Here is a 19,437-nt window from a genome sequence, read left to right as displayed (position 1 = left end):
CTGATGATAGAACAAGGTGAAGGGAGATGCACCGCCTCTTCCCAATATGCCAGTTAAAAAAATCTGGCACCTCCTCCTGCTTGCAGACTCTAGAATGCTGCCATCCCATTTTTGCAAACTAGGTAGAGCAGGAATTGCTTCCGCCCCTGTGTTTACATTCCTCCATTCGGCCCCATTCTTCTTCAAAGCCTTCTTGTTTCCCTTCCTCTACCAAGCTTGACTCTCCCTACGCACCTCCAGGATCTCATCCCTATTCTCCTGTGGCTTCTCTCCCTCCCTCCCAGCCCAACCTTCTCTATCAAACTTACATTCTGAACTTTGTGCAACAGGATGCAACTTTCCTGTTTAGGAACGCGTTTAATAAGAGTAGAGGGAGACTTGCATTTCCAGCTGAATCTGCAAAGTCATATGGCATTAGTTTGGGGGATTGGGAGAAGACTTTGGTACAGGAAGACTTGGGGAATTTAGTGACCCTCTTGGATCTCCCAGAGGCTTCTGCCCTGAGCCCTGTGGTGACCTCCTATCTTGCTTACTCCCAGACTAACTCTGCATTGCGCTTCTGGGGTGGGGGGTGGGGAAGAGGTGGGCAGGCCGTGGAGGAGGGGCGCTGCCTTTGTTAGCAGAAGCCGTTGGTGTGTGCCAGGTTCCCATGCCCCGGTGGGCGGTGCAAGTGCCAGCTCAGGGCAGCTATTGAGAGGTGTCTGAATAGGGGAGGATGGACTCCGGACCTGCCTTTCAGCCCTGACTTTTAGACTTTACAAAGGAGTCATTGCAGGCGGGAGGCATGGAATTGCGAACTGCATACCAAATCGCTCGATGGGAATGGATTCGGGAGTGGGGGAAGCTCTCTGCCCTACATGCTAAGCAGCTGCTGAGCAGATATATTCTTCTCCGTCCCACCTGGGGGAGATGGGTGCACCCTCCAGATCTCAGCCAGATCGCCTAACCTGCCAGCAACCTCGGCACATCGAGCTGCTGTTTCTGCCATTCCTGGGCCCAAATGCTCTTACCTGCAGCACGGACTTAAGAACAGGGGCAGGCCATGCTGGTCCAGAGCACTGCTCCATCTAGCTCTGTGATGGGCGAACCAGGCCTCTGTCAGGCTGCTACATATGGCCACCAACCCCCAGGTAGCTTTGCTGTGCTTTCCTTCTTGCCGTTTTTGCCAAGGCATGGAAGGAGGTGCAGTGAAGCAGAAGTGGGTGGAGAGAAGACACACCTCCAAGTCTGGGATTCAGTCTGGGAGATCTGGGTTGAAATCCTCCCTTTGCCACAGGCCCGTTGTGCGGCTTTAGCCGCCTCCCTGTTGTTCATCCTCAGTTCGCTGTGTTGCGGAATGGGAACAGCCTACCTCGTGGTAGTTGCATAGAACAAAATATTGCAAAAGAGTTATTTTAAAATGAAAAGCACCCAGTGGGTGATATGTAATAACAGCAGCGAGGTCTCTGTTCCAGGTTGCCCGTCCTCATTGCCTCCCCACCCCCCGCAAGGATGCCAACCTCTCTCCACGCGTGAGAGGATCATTTCTACCTGTGCTTGGAACAGGGTGGATTAACACTCTCCACCATGTGCTGGGTAAAGCAAGTTGGGTTGGGGGAAGGGGATCCTCTCCCCCCCCCCCATGTAGAGAGAATGAAAGGCAAAGGAGGGGCACTCCCAGATGGGGTCACCCACCCTGCCAGTTAGGATTACCCAGCAAAGTGCCGCTGGCGGGGAGCAAACAAGGAGCCTTTGTGTCCTCTGCCTGGTCTCCCAGCAGCCCAGCAGTGGGGTGGGAGGGGTGGGATCTTTGTGGCTGTGTGGTGCCTTGAAAGAGAATAAAGGAAGCCAGGAGACTCCACCGGTGGTGTCTTTCCCAGCAAAGGATGGGGCAGGATGAGTACGAGGTATGCAAAACAAGGAGGGGGACTATCAGAGGAGAGCTCTGTGTCAGGAGAGCAGGATCCGACCCAAAGTGGGAAGCTTTCAGGCTATAATGCCTGGTAGGGTTTGGCGGGGGGTGGGGGCGTGAGGAAACCCCAAAGCTGGTGCTTTGAAATCACGAGGATACAGGAGTGGGAGATGGCCACTTTCCACTCATCAAGCTGTGTGCTGCCTGTCCATCACAGTCCAAAACTGATGATGAAATCCCCCACTCACCCTAGCCCGATCCAAACAGTTTTGCTCAGGCGTTTGCCTGCAATAATACCTCTTCCCCACCCCTGCCTGTTCTGTGGCAGCCCTGCCTCCTCCTAAGGCAGCAGTGCCCTATAGGCCTGGGCAGCCTATGAGATTCAGGGGATGAGACTACAACAGGTAGGTGTTAGGCATTTCCTTGGCACTCGCAGATACAGCCACCATTCTCAGGCAGGAACGCAGGGGGGCTAATTGTAGGCATTTTTTTCTTGATCTGCTGAGGTAGCTCTGTCCTTCTCCATCCAGGCCAGCTTTGAGATCTTTGTTGCCTGGGCACAAAGATCAAGTTTCATGGTGCTTTTCCCGAAAAAATAGCAGTATTTCAGTATTTGGGACCTATTGCCTGGGGTCAGTGCCCCACTGTATGGCATGGCTTGAGACAAAAGCTGGTGTAAAGAGGTGTGCCTTCAGCATTCACCCAAAGCTGTGTAATGAAGATACCAGACTCACTTCTGTGGGGAGGGAGGCGCACAACTTAGGGGCTGCCACAGATAATGCCTTCTCTCTGCCCCCCCCCCAAGTTTTGAGGTAGGGTGAGAACTTCCATACATTTACTACATGTATAACACAGGGCTCCCATGATGTCTCTGAGGATCAGTTTCTGTGGGCAGCATCTTGCTGGAAGCAATGTGAGAGCCTAGACTCAGAATTCTTTTTCTGAGTGTTCCTTTCAGCAGAATTCTGGAGCGTGTTAACAAGAGACAAGGCCTTTTCAGTGGTGACTCCTCTCCTCATGGAACACTCTCCCCAAACAGACTTGGCCACATGAATGCCTTTTCATTGCCTGGCAAAACTTTTATCTTTCCCCAGACATTTCATTCTGCTATTTTTGTGGGCTTTTCCTGGCTAGTTAATTTTAGTAGTGATCATGTTTAGACATTTTGTGCTGTAACTTGTCTCAAGACTGTTTTGTATGAAGCAGAGTCACCAACATTGCGGCAGAATTAAGGCAAGGGTGGGGAATGTTTTCCAGACCGAGGGCCACTTTCCCTTCTGGGCAACCTTCTAAGGGCCACATCTTGGTGGTGGATGGTGCCAGGGGCAAAGGTGGGTGGAGCAGTGCAGATCGTACCTTTGTACAATAGTCTAGCTTCTACAAACACACACCCCTTTCTGTCCTCCATCTGGGCAGCCAAAGCATTATCAGAGCTTAAGGGCACATCCCACTAGGCAAAAACACCCAAGGAGGGTGCAAAGCGGATCCAGTATGTGTATGATACGGAGAGTGTCTGAGAGCCATGTGGAGAGGCTTGTGGGACTTCATTTGGGCTCTGGGCTACCCCTTTGGTTATGGCCTTCAAAGTGATTATTGTTTTCTGTCCTCCAGTGAACGATCTGACGACAGGGGTTAGTTGGCGTATCCTGCTTCAAACTGTCTGCATCTATGCGGCCCTCAAGTTCCTCCAGGGAGGAGGTGCTGGTGAGTCAGTTGTTGTGCGTACACACCCGCACATGTGCGTTTTGGCTGAGGCTGCTTTGGGATTACCTGCGTCCACCATCGCCATCCGTTTGTGCTTTCTCTCCATTTTTAGTCTTCCTGCATACTGAGAAAGCAGGTGGTTCCCTTAATCCATTGTGAGGAGCGTGTGGCCTTTCAGATGACGTTGGACCAGAACTCCCACTGTTCCTGGTCACAGGCCATGCTGACTGGGTCCAACAGCAACCAAAGGGCTACAGGACCCCCACCCCCAATTTACCCCAAACTTGACACCCTCATGAGCCCTCAGCATTCAGTAGATCCCATAGTCCCCTAAGCATAGACCCTTTGGCCGTTTTTTGTTTTCTTTTAATTTGCAAACGAATATATTTCTACATACCCGGGAGTCCCCTGTCTGCTCCCAGGAAGGTATAGTTGGCAGTCCTCAGCTCCAGCAAAAGCAGCCCCTAGAACAGTGACATTCAGAGTGAACTTTGCCTGCGCTCAGGGATGCTTGAAGGCTCCAAGGTAGTTGCAAGGCAATAGAAGCCATTTGCCAGATCCTTCTGGGTTACAGTTCTTGTTTAAGGTGACAGCGTTAGGAGGCAGGTGTTCAACTGGAAGCAGAAGACAACCACAGGAGCCAACCCCCGCTCTTCTCTCTCTAGGCTCCACTGGCTTCATTAGCAACATGCGCACTTTCCTGTGGATCCGCGTGCAGCAGTTCACCAGCCGCGAAATCCAAGTCCAGCTCCTCAGGCACCTCCACAGCCTCTCCCTTCGGTGGCACCTCGGTCGCAAGACGGGCGAGGTGCTGCGCAGTGTCGACAGAGGCACTAGCAGCATCAACAACCTGCTCAGGTGTGCTTGTGGGCCTGGCCAGTGGAGGGCTCTCCATCAGTCCTGGCTCAGGGGTGCCTGCACTCACCTGTTTTCTCCTGGTGATGTTGGTGGCCCTTGCATGCCGCGTGACCTTGCCTATCATGTGACCTGACTCCCCCCCCCTTCTATCCCACAGCTACATTGTCTTCAGCATCTTCCCCACGATAGCCGACATCATAATTGCGATTGTGTATTTCACCACAACCTTCAGTGCCTGGTTTGGCCTTATCATCTTCCTCTGCATGAGCTTTTATCTCGGTGAGTGTTTGCAGCAGGGGACCCCAGGAGGTAAGGCGGCCGGGGAGAAGGTTTCCACCACTGCAGCTACTCTAGAAACCCGTTAGCATGCATTTCACTTGACAGGTATTTGGGATTGTAGGGAGAAGAGCGGGCCAGGAAGGTAAGGGTGGTGAGGGTGGCTTGTTACTGGTGGCGTCTTGAGGTGGGCTAAAGTGTGGTCCTGGTCAGATGTGCATTTGTGGAGTGCTGGGCAGCTGTGAGTAAGGTTGTGGGAAAGAGAGAGATGGGATCTGATGGGGAAGACTGTAAGTGTGGGTTGGGTGGTCTTCATTTGTTACATTTGTGCCCAGAAACATATTCCCAAGACTGATACAGTATAGGTGAATTGCATTATCATTTATGAGCAATGTGATCAGGTAATAAAAAAGATCTTTTGACAATAGCAGCATGCACAAAAGCAAGAGGATAGCTTCTGAGGATTGGCTTCTGCTCTGGTGCTTTATCATAAAAAGCAGCAGTTCATACAGCTGAAGACAATTCACAAGTTTTATCTCAAATACAAATTGGTGTGCTGATTGTATTGCTCCTGCAAGGTTAAGCATATACTTTTGGGTGTTAAAAGTTGTGTTACAATCAAGCAGTTTTTTGTCCTGCATGATCGATTCACCTTAGTGCTCTCCAGTTTACTAGTCATCATTAAAAAAAATCTACGAAATATCTGGTGTAGGGCTTAGATTTTATGTTTTAACCTTACTTTTGAATCATTTTCGAGGTTATTTTCAAGGGGCTATTGAATTATTGCTGCAGAATAGCCTAGGTGCTGCTAAAAATCATGCGAACTCATCATTGGCAAGCTCATTGTGGCATGATTAATTTGGGGTATCTCTGAGGTAACTAAATTGACAGATAAAGTTCCTTTGAAGCAATGGCTTAGGTGTTTCTGTGGATGTGACTGAAAAATGGTTTCCGTTCATTCTGTGTGGGAGTACTCGATGTGTAATCCTGTAAGTTTATATTGACATTTGTGGTGATAATAAATGCTTGAAATGGATCATAATTTCGCTTGTATTTGAGGAACAGTTTTTGTCTGAGTACGTCTCAGTGATTCCAGGCCTCTCTTTTTCTCCATAGCTTTGACTATTATAATGACTGAGTGGCGAACAAAGTACCGCCGTGAAATGAATACCCGTGACAATGAAGCCCGTTCCCGAGCTGTTGACTCGCTTCTGAACTTTGAGACGGTACTTAAACCCCCACCCTAGTGAGCCTAGTGTGAGGGGAGAACAAGGAGTAGCAGCAAGCCTTTCTGGGTGGTTTACTGCCTAAAACAGCTCAGGCTCCAGGTTTTAGTTGAGTAGAGCAGGACATCTGCCGGCTGATCTGAAGCTGAATCCCCAGGTTGGGTGAATGTCTCTAGTTTGTGGAGGGTTCAAGTGGAGGGGGACTCGCCTGGCACTGCCTCATCCGTGTCATGATTTTGTTGTAGGTGAAATATTACAATGCCGAGAACTATGAGGCTACCCGCTTCAATGATGCCATTGTCAAGTACCAGGTATATGGAAGGACCAGGGTGTGGCAACTGGGCTTGCATCTTCCATTATCTTTGGGGTACACTCTCTGCTCCTCCTCTTCCCTATTTCTGCTCCTCCATGTACATGGTGTATGTGTTTGTACTGCTGGCTGTCTTGCAGTGGAGCAGGGGAAGGCAACTGGGTGCAACAACACCCTGCTTTGTGGAGGTAGGAGGGTTCAGGGATCTGCTGGGTGCTCTCTGTGGGCCGCAGGATGGTTCTGCAGTGGCCCACTTTCTTCTCTCCTCCTGGCAGGTCTCCGAATGGAAAGTCAATGCATCACTGGCACTGTTGAACCAGACCCAGAATCTAGTGATCGGGGTGGGGCTGCTGGCCGGATCCCTACTGTGTGCTTACTATGTGACCAAGAAGAGGCTCCATGTAAGTCCTTGCCCACTGCAGTGCCAGAGGGGCATAGATGGTGTGGGCATCTCTGAGTACACACATCTCTGTATATTTGTGTGATTTTTATCGTATGTGTGTGCTTTCTATTTGGTTTTCAATTGTATTGCTTTGTATTGTAACCTGCCGTGGGACATTAGGGGGTAGGGTGGGTAATAAATCTAATTATTATTATGAATAATAATACATGGAACCTGTAACTAAGAGCCAGGCCACATGCCACTCTTTCTACGTGGAGGCAACAGCATGTGGAGCAGCTGACTACATTGGGCTTCCTTCACTACAGGAAGAGTTTCCATTCTGTTGTCAGCCAGCCCCACAAATCTACGAGTGGCTTGGGCCTCCTCTACAAAGTGGGATCACTCTGCTTCGAGAAATGTAGAGCCACTCTCCCCATTGTTACAGCTGCCAGGCAGAGTCTGCTGGCCTTCCTGAGGCAAGGGAAGCCTCTGTAGAGGCCCTGAATCTCTTTGTAGAGTGTTCTGGCGCAGCTTGAACTAGAGACAGACAAACAGACAGGCAGACAGACAGAAACAAACACAGGGGCACATGTTTCTCAGCACATTTTGGGGGGATATTTGCAGTGTGTTTTTCGGTTCTGTGAAATGCAACAAAGGCAAGTGAGCAGGAAAGAGGCTGCAAGGAGAGCTGTGGAGGCGGACAAGCTTGCGCCACCTAAGAACCCAAGAGTGGAGGTTGCAGGACGTGGTCTGGTTAAGTTGCGGGAAGGGAAGGCTTGGGGGGGGGGACGTAAGAGCTTGGCAGTTTCTCAAAAGTCTTTGTGAAGGGCTAATTAGCCTTTGCTGAATTTCAAAGTTGTGTGGAGACCGAAGGGTCGCAGCGCTCAACCCATGCTGAGAAAAATGGGCAGCCGAGGGTGCAGAAGCTTAAAATGAAACCAGATTGGAGAGCTAGACCTCTCTTTGAGAACAAAAGCAATCGCAAGCAAGAGGCAAGGCTGGAAAAGGTTTGTCACCAATTAAGAGATCTAAAGGGGAGTGGGGGGGAACCTCACCAAATGGGAGCTAGTTTCCACCAACATCAGAAGAAAGAGACCAGCATGTTTTGGGTTTGTACTCCAGATGTGAAAACACACATTCCCACATGGAGTGCACTCCTAATGATGGTGAGAGAACAAGGATGTATATTCTGTATATTAAAGTGGGGAGGAGGTAATGGAAGGGATGCAGTATTAAGACATAAGATGAGGAAGCCCTTTCACTCCTAGATCTAAGGCAAGTTGAATATGAATGACAGGAAAACAGAGCTTGGTTAAGTATAAAAGAAATCAATTTGAATAATAGACTTTGCCTTGGCCACAGTGCTGGGCTTTAGCCTGCAATCTGGCCTGTTTGCCCACTGTATTTGTGGTTTCATGAAGTCCTGCAGATGCAGTACTCTGTCAGGTGCACGTTGGCTCTGAAAACAAGGTTTAGGTCTGAATTGCACAGAGGTTCCACAAACAGCCAGCTCAAACCTGATCTGTAACTGGCCCCGCCTTGCACGAGCGAGTTGAACACAATCTCCCTGGCAGCACAACAACAAACAACAAACTATCTTCTTTAGCCCGTTTGTTCCTAGCTCTCATGATTCGTTGGGCCGTGGGAGGAATGTGTGTGTCTGAGTTTGTAGTAGGGTTATAAACCAAAGAGGGGCTTAATGGGGCTTTCGTTGGTCAGGGAGCAAGAATTTATGTGCTGCACAAGTCTTTGACCTTTATCAGCCTTTATCATTCTGCTTCACCAGAATCACCCAACAACCAGCTCCCTCTCGGATGCATGTAGAGTTACGGCTGACTGGGCTCTAATGGTGGGCTGTTGGACTTGAGAAGTGTAGTGCAAATCTATCGCTATACTCTCTCTCAGAAACATGCCTTATATCTGAGAGGGAAAATTGGGCACTGGAGGAGAGAGATTGTGGGGGGTGGAGGTCCAGCTTTGTGTTACAATAAGACAGCTACCATTTTGCTTTCCCTAGTAAGGGGTGAGGGATCTCTAATGCAGTTTTGTACAAAGACTTGAAGAGCTGCTGGACTGTTAAAAACAATATGATAAACCGCTTCCACACTCTGCCACAGGGAGACATCATCATTTTGGCTCTGACTTGCATCTCTGTTCCCTCCAGGTGGGCGATTATGTTCTCTTTGGCACATACATCATCCAACTGTACACCCCACTGAACTGGTTTGGCACCTATTACAGGTAACCTACTCCATAGGCTATTTTGTTCTGTAGTGTTGGTTAGGCATTTTGAGAATGCAGAGAGGCGTGTGTTGATGAAATTTGAGGGACTTTGTCCACACACACAGAGATTGCAAAATTGGACAGTGTTACATGAAAGCCTCTTCAGTGCCGCGTCTCCATGCTGCTACCTCCCAGACTGCGGTTTGCCTAGCAGTAAAGTGCCACCACATAGAGGGCTACAAAATCTGTGTCTGAAGGAAACCATAATCCATAGAGAAAACCACTTGTCAATTTATTGTTGTACAGAGGCTGACGAGGTAATGTGAAGCAAACAGATATGGAGACAAGATGTGAGAAGCCTTAACCAGAAGGAAAAAGGAGCACGTAGACTGGTTTCTGGAATTGAGATTTTACTTTAAACAGCAGATTAAATCAACCAGGCCTGCTATCCCATAAGACAGAAAACTCCCAGGGAATGTATTAACTCTTTACAGATGCATGAAATGCAGGGCAGAGCCCTGTTTGAGTTAGGGCATCATAGGCAGAGAACAAGCAAATGTCCATTGCCCCTTAATATTTTGCTTGAAAACTGTAAGGAGGATTTCTGAGTATGGTGAGAGCAACGAGCCCCCTCCCCTTTTTTTAAGTGGGACAGATATATTTCTGAATAGAAACTGAATACCAGAAGAGAAGGGCTGTGTAAGATGAAATTTATACGGTATGGCTGTTTGCACATTACAGTAAAATGGTTCACTGTAAATGCACCTAAGAGGACTCCTTTGCTCCTCCTGGCTTGATTCTTGGCTTACATTTTGAACAAATAAGGGATTGCGGTTCATTTTGCTCCACAGTCAGTAAGCCAAGAAGAAACTTTGGCTACTGATCGTGGGAATGAAACAAATAATCGTCCCTGGTTTCTTCATAATGGTAAGCCAAGGATTATGGGGTTTTTTGGAGGAGAAAGATCTGGTGCAGTTTTGCTTGTGCACAGAAAGTCTCACTGTGACATGCAAATGTGCCCTGTATCCAGCATGTATTAAATATATTAAAATCATCATCATCATCATCATCATCATCTGACTGGGTTTCCCCAGCCACTCTGAGCAGCTTCCACCATAAATAAAAACATAGTAAACCATTAAACCATAAAAAGCTTCCCTATCAGAGCTGCCTTCAGATGTTTCCTAAATGTTATATAATTGCTCATCTCCTTAACATCTGATGGGATGCATTCCACAGAGTGGGCGCCACTACCAAGAAGGCCCTCTGCCTATGCCAAGTGCAAGATAATGAATAGAATATTAAATTCAATACGAAATTGATTTCTCAAAAGCTAAGTCAGTAATGAGCCACATTTCCCTCATACCACTATATTGAGCCAAACGCAAATGTTTCTCTCATTGGTGCAAAGGTGATCCCTTTTGCATCATCTCTTTACAGCCCTAGCAACAAAGATAGAACACCATAAAGACTAACACAGTCCTAGGAAGTTGAAATAAGACTTGAAATTGAGGCCTGCGTTTAGTAACTGTGTCATGAGACGTTCCCCCACCTCCAAAGAGTTTGGGTTGCCCCTTAGCCTCCCCGTCCTCTGAAGTATGAGAGATGGTTACAAAGGAGGTGTGATATCATTTAGTGTGAACATGTGTTAAAGGTTTGGGAACATTTGCTGGTGGGGGAGGTGTGACAGATGGAGTTTGCTTTCATGCTTGGGGTCTAATTGATTGCCATATCTGGAGTGCAAATACATGGCTTCCCTGGTCCCTTCTTTTTCCTTACCAGAGAAGAGAATTAGACCCACACCCACTTCAGTGACACCTAGCAGGGGGTGCCCAAAGGGCCCAAGCCTCAAGTCTTTTGTCCCAAGCACCCCAGATCTTATCCTTATCAGTTTATTTGAATGCTTCTTTTACACAAAACTGCGCCTAAAGTAGCTCAGAACATTATCAAATGAACAATAACGATAACATTTCAAAATGCATTAGGATAGATAGATAGATAGATAGATGACAGATAAAATATTATATCAGTAAGTACAAAACCTCAATCCATATGTAACATTGTATAAAAACGATACATTAACCTAACCTAATTTAATAATGTGAGCTGAGCAACACTGAATAAAACAATATGAATAAACTAACATAATAAAATAATAAACTAAACAAAAGTGAGATCTTCAAAAACTTTGCTTACAGCACCACAGCTGGGGGCACTTACAAAGTGCAGTCCTGATGAAATGCCCGGTCATTTAAATTTGCTCAGAGGCAGCTTAAATACATATACATTAGCACAGGGGTCAGCAAACTTTTTCAGCAGGGGGCTGGTCCCCTGTCCCTCAGACCTTGTGGGGGGCCAGACTATATTTGAATGAATTCCTACGCCCCACAAATAACCCAGAGATGCATCTTAAATAAAAAGGCATATTCTACTCATGTAAAAACATGCTGATTCCCGGACTGTTCGTGGGCCGGATCCGGCCCCCAGGCCTTAGTTTGCCTACCCATGCATTAGCATATGCAAATATTATTCACATTTGTGCCACGCACCCATGCCTGAGTGCTTTTTAGTACCTTAAGCAGCACCCACACTACCTGGCCCTGGGTGGTCCAATGGAGTCTTTTTCTTTTTCAGAATGATCCAAAGCTCATTTGTTGACATGGAGAACATGTTTGAGCTCTTCAGCGAGGAGCAAGAAGTGAGTTCAGGCCACATCGATGCTTCTGTGAATAGCTGCTAGCCTATGCTCTCTTAGATACTTCTTCCCTTCCCTCCAGCAACTTAAGGGTTTTTTTTGGAAGTGGCTTCTCTCTGATTGTTCACTGTCTGGACTGGGTGATAAGACAGAAATGAGAATAGTGATGCTGAATCCCTGTTGTGCTCAAGCACCGAAATTCAAAGGCCACTGTGTGCTTGGAAAACAAAAGGCAATTGCTCTTCACACAGCTTGCAATTACACTACGGGGCTCATGCCTTCAGAGTGTTGCTGTGATGGCCATGTCCTCTCAGGGAGTGTGTTTCTCTGACTGCTTGTAATATTTGCGGGGAGGGGGATTTTTGGCATAACCTCCTGCATGCAAACCACATCCTCTACCCACTGACCCTACACTCCCCCCCCCCTTTCAGGAGCTCCTGTGCTTCCGCACACACGGCTTGCCTAGTTAGGCCCAAGACCATGCATGATGTCACACATTTGTTTACCTGCAGGTGAAGGACGAACCAGGTGCTGCAGACCTTCGGTTTCTGGCAGGACGTGTGGAATTTGAAAATGTCCACTTTGGCTATGTGGAAGGGTAAGGGGGATGGTCCAGGGGGCTGGCTGGGTGGGTGGGTAGTGAGTCAGGAAAACAGGGGGTGGAGAAGATAGTAAAGAGATTGTGGTAGGTAACGGGGGGAGCGGATGCTCAAAGGATGAAGGAAAATGTGGTGGGCCTCAGCGGAATGTTGGAGATGCTTTTTGTTCACTTTCCTCACAGGAGGGAAGTCCTGCGTGATGTTTCCTTCACAGTGATGCCTGGGCAGACCCTTGCACTGGTAAGGAGAGAGTTTTGCCTAAAATGAACGCCGTTCCCTCTTTTGATTCTGCTACAATGGGAGCAGTGGCAGGTCCCATGGAAGCCCCCCACCCCCAGTGCTTTTCCCTGCTTACTCATTCCTCCTGCTGGCTGTACCCATATTGACCCTTCCTCACCCCCCTCTCTCTGCCCAGGTGGGACCCTCTGGCTCAGGAAAGAGCACCATCATTCGCCTGCTCTTCCGCTTCTACGATGTGTGGGGAGGCTGCATCCGAATTGATGGGCAGGATATCTCCAAGGTAACAAGGCCGTTATGTTGTGGCGATAGGAGAGGTGGGATTCACCTAACCAGCCCCCTCAGTGGAAGATCTGCACAAAGACTTCTTTCCCTCTCCTCGCCCCCACCCCACCCTGCCACCTGGAATTAGCTTTGGAGGGTGATCAGAAGCACCCCCAGTACAGTGGGCAGTGGGGGGGGGGAGGAAGGGGGAGAATAGTTCCATCTGACAAGTAGCAGTGCTTGCACAGATGAAATGAATGGAAGAGCACAATGTTGAAATCCTCCCGACGGCTTCATTAGTGAGGTGCCAGAGTCTTCCAGCATGGAATGGAGACAAGGCTCTTGGCATGACAAGTGGGAGGAAGGAGGTGTCATCCAAAGGAACAAGCAGCTGGCATCCTTGGAATCATGTTATTCTGCTTAAACCAAGGAAGGGGAACCTCAGGCCCGGGGGGGGGGCAAATCTGGCCCTGTGAACTTCTCTGTTTGGCCCTCAGAAGTCTTCCCAGGCAACAACCCTTCTCCTCAGGCCATATCCATCACTGTCTTTCACTTTGCACCCTCCATGAGTGTTTTTGCCTGACTGGAATATGTCCTTCGAAGGCTGAGAAGATATTTCTTGGTTGCCTGAATGGACGACACAGAGGGGAGTGTGGGAGTGTGTGGAGAAACTAGAGTATGGTGGACATTTAACATTTAAATGTGTTGCTCAGCCCACTTTCATCTCTGGCCCAAATTGCCATTTGGCTCCCAAGCTTAAAAGGTTCCCCCACATTGGCCTAAAGGGCTAAAGTAGCCCTTGAATGGCTCTGCCACCTTCCACTTGCGTACACACACTCACTCACTCAGGCGCATACATTTCTCCTTCTGCTCCTCGGGACTTTTCCTGCCCCAGCCCAGATGCTTAATTCCTGGTTTCTGTTGGTTGCCCCCAGCAAAGCAGACACGTGTGATTCCATTTAGGGACGGATGAAAGAGCTGTGCTGGGGAAGGCACAGCTGCAAACTGCCTCCACCTCTCCTCTGGCCACCCAGGCTCACTGGGGGAACTGCTACAGGATATCTGGGGAGAGTCCTAGGTGCCCCATCTGGGTGCCAGGATTTCATGAGGGTCTGAGGTTGGCGGAGGGGGGGAGAGGATTGAAGGGCAGCTGCTCTTTTCATGTCTGCTCCAGCTGCTTGCTGTCTGCTCTTTTGAAATGTGTGGTTCCCCTAGCCTCCCCCACTAGGGTTTTTAATTTTTTAAAAAAACCTATCCTGCAGGGTTCTTATTTTCACTGGTCATCGGAGCAAAATATCTCTAGGAAGCAATGGATGCTGATATGCAGGGTAGATGGCACGGGAAACAAGCATGTAAGAGTGTGGAGGGAAGCTTGAAAGATGCATCCCTTCCCATGTTGTGTGTGCGCACACACTTCTTTTCTCCCTCTGATCAAACCATTCTCCCTCCCCACAAACCTCCACCTAATTTCCCAAAAATAGCAAAACATGTTTACCAAAAGCAACAGAAGAGCAGGTGTCCACATCACAAGTGGTGATTTGCTCATTCAAAGTGCCTTCAGCTCTTTGGATCAAAAAAACGACTGTGTGACTCTCATTTGCCATCATCTGCCTTTCTCCACATCTCCTATAGTGAGGAAAGCCCCTGACATGGAGCTCTGTAGGGTATAGATGATGCTCATCTCAACAGAGATTAATAACAGAATGTGTCTTGCACTGAAAGGGTTACAATTCTAATGTCCAGAGAATGGCCAGGCTGCCCAAATAATAATCCTTCTCTAAGTTCTACCCTGGGATTTGTGTTACTGGGCCCTCTAGACTGGTGACTCATTTTGCGGGTGTATTCTGCAGCGTGTTGCTATAGCGTATTGGCAGGAGATTTACCCTGGACTGTACACATACCGTTTATTCGTCGTTCTGCAATGCTTCCCCCATTGCCTTCAGGACGGGCAATTCTTGCGCTAAGGCGCAATGAAAGCAGGACAAAGGACAACAACCCAGAACATGAAGAATTTGAAAAGTTACATGATTTCAGCAGGAAACTACAGGGCATGCACCAATGGGAACTGAAGCCCTGAAACGTTTGCAGGTGTTATGGAGAGCAAGATCATGTATGAGCAGTGGCAGAGCTTCATGCTCCGGCACCGGGGGGGGGGAGGCGGAGAGCAGGTGGGGGCGGGGCTGGTGTGCATCCCGGGGATGTGGCACACTGCCCACAGGGGCATGGTGCACGTCCCGGGGGCGTGGCAGCTGCCTGCGGGGGTGTGGCACCCAGCAGGGGCGGGGGGGGAGCAGCCAAGATGGCACCCCACCAAGATCACGCTGTCGGGGGCGGTGCGCTCCCCCCACACTCCTCTTCCTCCGCCAGTGTGTATGAGCAGAAGTCATCTCATCAAGAATGGACCATAAAAGAGGGCATTGGGTTGGGTGGTGGCTGCTGTCTAACCTGGGAAATTGCCCCCACTTCAAGGTGTGACATTATGGTTGTTCATAGTGACAAGACCCACCTTGCAGATGCCTCAAGCTAAACTCTCCATAAGGCTGTGATAACACCACACTGCTTTGGGGAGGGTGGGTGTGTTTGTACACTATTCCTAGCTGGGCGATGTCTTCCTTTCCTTTCTCTCTGCCCCCACTTCAACCCACCCATTTCCCTTTCTCCACAGGCCAAGCAGGCTTCGCTGCGCTCCCACATTGGTGTGGTGCCTCAGGACACTGTCCTCTTCAACGATACCATTCGCAACAACATCCGGTACGGACGCATTGATGCCACCAATGAGGAGGTGATTGAGGCGGCGATCGCGGCTAATATCCATGAACGCATCCTCACTTTCCCCGATGGTAAGGGGCTGCTTGCCACCTTTGGCTTATGCTTGCTGTGCCATCAAGCTCGTAATTTACCCTGCAGGATGCTGTGAAACCCAGGATGCTTCTATCGGGATGCCTCCTCTTCTGCTGCAGCTCACTGGTGGAGCACATGCCTTGCATGCGAAGGGCCCCGTGTTTCATCACTTGGCCTCTCCAGGCCGGGCTGAGACAGAGAGGCTCCTACCTGAGACCCAGGAGAGCAGCAGCCAGTGAGTGCCTTCTCTCACTTGGCCAATGGCCAGGGAGGGCAAGAGGCACCAGACTGGGGAAGGCAGGTGTGGGCAGTGCTGAGCTAGAGGGCTTCCTCATTCAGCAACTTCCTGTGTTCTTATCTGAATCGAAAGGACCTGCCCCTGGCTCTTACCCTCTCCCTCTCGGGGTCTTCCTTACAGACTCTGGTCATCTCAATGGGTCGAATTCAGTGGGATACGTGCACAGGGAATGAGTTCACTTCCCACAATGGGACTTTTCCTTCTCCCCCAGCCACATACACTCCTGGTCCTTCACACACACACTGAACCCATCACAAGGGTTCCCCCCACTCTCCAGAGCAGATTTTGGGGGCAGGCAGCATGAGGAGAGGGGAGGAAGTTCTGTTGTGTGAGTGGACGTCATCCAACACACACAACTTAGTGGAATCCTATTCAATGTTTTCTAAAAGCTTTTTTAGCTCTTCAGTTAACATGAGCAAGGTCTGTGGCAGTCCAGACTCCCACCCCAGAAACCTCTAAGAGCAGTTGATAGAAGCACCTTTGGGCAATGAGAGCAATCAGGATTGGCTTCTGAAACTAGATATTTGCTAAAAGTGTCTTTATCAAATCTGTCTTGGCAGTAGACCTGGGAGGTGTAGCAAGATGCTGTAAGTGGCCAAAAGAACCAAGGCACTCACAGTGCCTGAACAGCAGAAGTCACAGGTAGTTACTCTCTATTACACAGCATTTGATTTTGCTTTGTCCACTTGTACCTGGCAGGTTATGATACACAGGTTGGCGAGCGAGGTCTGAAGCTGAGTGGAGGGGAGAAGCAACGAGTCGCTATTGCTCGCACCATCTTGAAGAACCCCCAGATCCTCTTCTTTGATGAGGTGAAGAAGGCAAATAATCAAACACACACAGAGCAATCTCGGTTTTCCGATTGCTGGTCCTTACATTGCCAAAACTCTATCACCCACACAAAAGAGGGGGGAGGACTTGGCATGCTCAGGAGAACCACCGAAGTTTGCATTAATACGGAAATCATTTAGGAATAAGCAAACAAAATCTGAAGGGGAGAGAGCATGCCAGAAATAACTGAATTCAGGACTGAGCCTGCAAAGTCGGCACAGAATGCTGGCTGACTATTGGCGGATTGGAAAAATGGGGGTGGGGGTGGGGAAGGGAACTGGAATGAAGTGACGGGAGCCTTGGTCAGAAGCCTTCCCAGTACAATGTTTCTTCCATCTATTTCTGAAATTCATGGATGTGTGGCTCTCCTTATGTAGCCAGAACTATGCCACCCGTGCACAGGTGGGGGGGATAACCATAAGGGAACAAAAACAAAGCACCCCAAAACATGCTCAGTGGCAATAAATGCTGGCTGACTGTTTGGGTGAGGAGGGATGGACTGAACTATCCATTTCATGCTGCAACATTTTGTTGTGGGTCACACTTGTTTCCTTGTTCCTAAAGCTAGCCTTCATCTGCCCTTTGCCCCCTTCCGCATATGCTCTCCTTTCTTGGAGCTGAAACCCTGGAAATGGTTGGGAGAATGGGTAGCACTCTGCCTTCCTGAATCTGGGAGCCTCCATTCACCGCCACAATGCTATGCAGCTACTTGGAGACCTTCTTTACCATTTCACCTGACCCAAGGGATCTTCTCTGCCATTCTTGGCAATCAGTGTCAAGAGTCCCCGACCTTCATCCACCCACTGCTATGCCTTGAGTTTGCAACTGATGTTCTGGTACATTTTGAACCTGTTTCATAATTGCAGCGGTTTTAGAACTGTATAATTTTATTGTTGTAATGCACTCTGGGATCACTTTCAGGCGACATCAGCACTGGACACCAAGACTGAGAGGAATATCCAGGCATCCCTGGCTAAAGTGTGTGCGAACCGCACCACCATCATCGTGGCTCACAGGTATGGGCAAGCATCCTGCCACAGGAGCTTTCTGTTCAGGGCTTCAGCATAATAGCAGCTAGAGGGATGCTGCAGCCTTCGGAAGAGGAGAGCCTAAATACTAGTTCCTCACTTGCATCGATTTCTCCAGGCAGACTCCTTTTCCCTCTCTGAGGAGCTCTAACGTGGTGTGTTATACTGAGAGTCCTGAGCTGGGGAGGGATCACTACTGCATTCTGCCCTCTTGATAACAGCTTTGGTGGTTGTGCTCTCTCTGCAGGCTTTCCACAGTGATCAAGGCCGATCAAATCCTAGTTATCAAGGATGGCCGAGTGATGGAGCGAGGAAGGTAAGCTCTTAGCCATGCCCAGTGCCAAAAATTATAAAGTAAGATTTATAACCAGCAATCCAGCCAAGGATTTTTTATTTTTATTTTTGCAATCTGTATAAGTTATGCAGATCGCAAGCCCTTTAAGGCTGTCAGAGTTTTACAAGCAGAATGGCCACAGGGTTTGGCTGTGTATCTTCAAAAGGATCCACAACGAAGGCGAGCAAATTGTGGGTCTGTGGATGCTTCTGAGGGACGAAGGGGGCGTACCTGGCATGGAGCCTTGTGAAATTAACTCTCTCTGCCCCTTTAACAGGCACGACCAGCTAGTGGACAAAGGTGGCATCTACTCTGACATGTGGCTGCAACAAGGAAGTGACACGGAGGTGGAGAGCAAGATCAGTGCTGAGTCTACTGCAGAAAGCAAGGCCAGTGCTTCGACCAAAGCAGGAAGCGAGGAAGGCTCTGCCTATGCAACCAGTGAAAAGACAGAGGAGAGGGAGCAGGAGGGGGAGACAGAGGAGGGAGAGGGGGAGACAGAGGAGGGAGAGGGGGAGACAGAGGAGGGAGAGGGGGAGGAAGAAGAGGCAAGCACAGAATCATAGCCAAGCAACGAGAACTACTGAGCAGCTGACAGTGACAACAGCAAATCCTGCAAGGATGTGGCTTCGAAGCCAAAAAGGCAGCAGCTGCCACCTCTGCTATTAGATTTCTGAACCTCCTCTGTATGGCATAAAGGGGGAAATGCTCAGGCACCCAAAGCACACAGATGATCCACCAAGTTAGCAGTGAGGCCATGGAGACCAAACTGGAGGAAGACTACAGGCTGCGTATGGTTCCCAGCATGCAGTTCTTCATGAGCAGGACCTGCACGTAGTGCTAGAGCAACTTCAGAGTATATTCTCCAAGCTACTGCCAGCGTTCCTGGGAAAGCTGTTGCTTGGTGATCCAGGTGTATTATCAGGGAATTGTGAAAGGGGTGGTGGGTGGGGGGAGGCAGGGACCAGGGCTGCCTTGCCCCACTGTTCTCCCCAACAAAATGTCTTCCCTTGCAAAGATGAATGGAGTGTGGAGGTGGGGGGCATGCGTGAACATTTGCCAGCACTTTGTATACAACCACAGAGAGAGATGCCTGCAGAATGGCTGCGTGTGTGTTTTTGTAAGTTCTGATTTTGAGGTGTCCCGTTTTAATTTTCATAAACTCAAAAAAGTGTTTTCAGATCCCTGGATCCCGTTTTTAGTTTTGCCTGCGGGGGAGAAGGATTCGAAAAGGGTTAGGGTAATGAACCCCATGCCCCCCTCCAGATGTTGGCAGACTACAATTCCCATCATCCTTATTGGGCCATGCTGGGAGCTTGGAGTCATGCTGACAACAACAGGATCCCTATCTCAAAGGAGTTTTGGCTGGCAGGCAGATGGGATGGAGACCCTTCTCACTTCTGCACAACGGAGAGCACAGAGAGAAAGTGCTTCTCAAAT

The 19,437-nt window shown here is 49.1% G+C and overlaps 1 protein-coding gene across 1 annotated transcript in view; it reads left to right on the top strand.

The window, feature by feature from the left end:
- Positions 1-19,179, top strand: part of ABCB6 (ATP binding cassette subfamily B member 6 (LAN blood group)) — a 28,199-nt gene extending 9,020 nt beyond the window's left edge. Inside the window, exons 5-20 of the mRNA XM_083575405.1 lie at positions 3,503-3,595; positions 4,261-4,453; positions 4,611-4,732; positions 5,846-5,955; positions 6,201-6,266; positions 6,541-6,666; positions 8,812-8,888; positions 11,505-11,568; positions 12,078-12,163; positions 12,347-12,404; positions 12,580-12,684; positions 15,331-15,505; positions 16,504-16,616; positions 17,557-17,651; positions 17,911-17,979; positions 18,275-19,179. Of these exons, the coding sequence (XP_083431531.1) occupies positions 3,503-3,595; positions 4,261-4,453; positions 4,611-4,732; positions 5,846-5,955; positions 6,201-6,266; positions 6,541-6,666; positions 8,812-8,888; positions 11,505-11,568; positions 12,078-12,163; positions 12,347-12,404; positions 12,580-12,684; positions 15,331-15,505; positions 16,504-16,616; positions 17,557-17,651; positions 17,911-17,979; positions 18,275-18,563 (1,841 nt within the window). The 3' untranslated portion in view covers positions 18,564-19,179. The remainder of the gene's footprint in view (positions 1-3,502; positions 3,596-4,260; positions 4,454-4,610; positions 4,733-5,845; positions 5,956-6,200; positions 6,267-6,540; positions 6,667-8,811; positions 8,889-11,504; positions 11,569-12,077; positions 12,164-12,346; positions 12,405-12,579; positions 12,685-15,330; positions 15,506-16,503; positions 16,617-17,556; positions 17,652-17,910; positions 17,980-18,274) is intronic.
- The last annotated feature ends 258 nt before the right edge of the window (positions 19,180-19,437 follow it).

The sequence above is a fragment of the Podarcis filfolensis genome, assembly GCF_964270895.1.
Source record: "Podarcis filfolensis genome assembly, chromosome: 1".
NCBI classification, from domain to species: domain Eukaryota; kingdom Metazoa; phylum Chordata; class Lepidosauria; order Squamata; family Lacertidae; genus Podarcis; species Podarcis filfolensis.
Note: the sequence above shows the minus strand (reverse complement) of the source record. Positions and strands in the feature narration are given on the sequence as shown.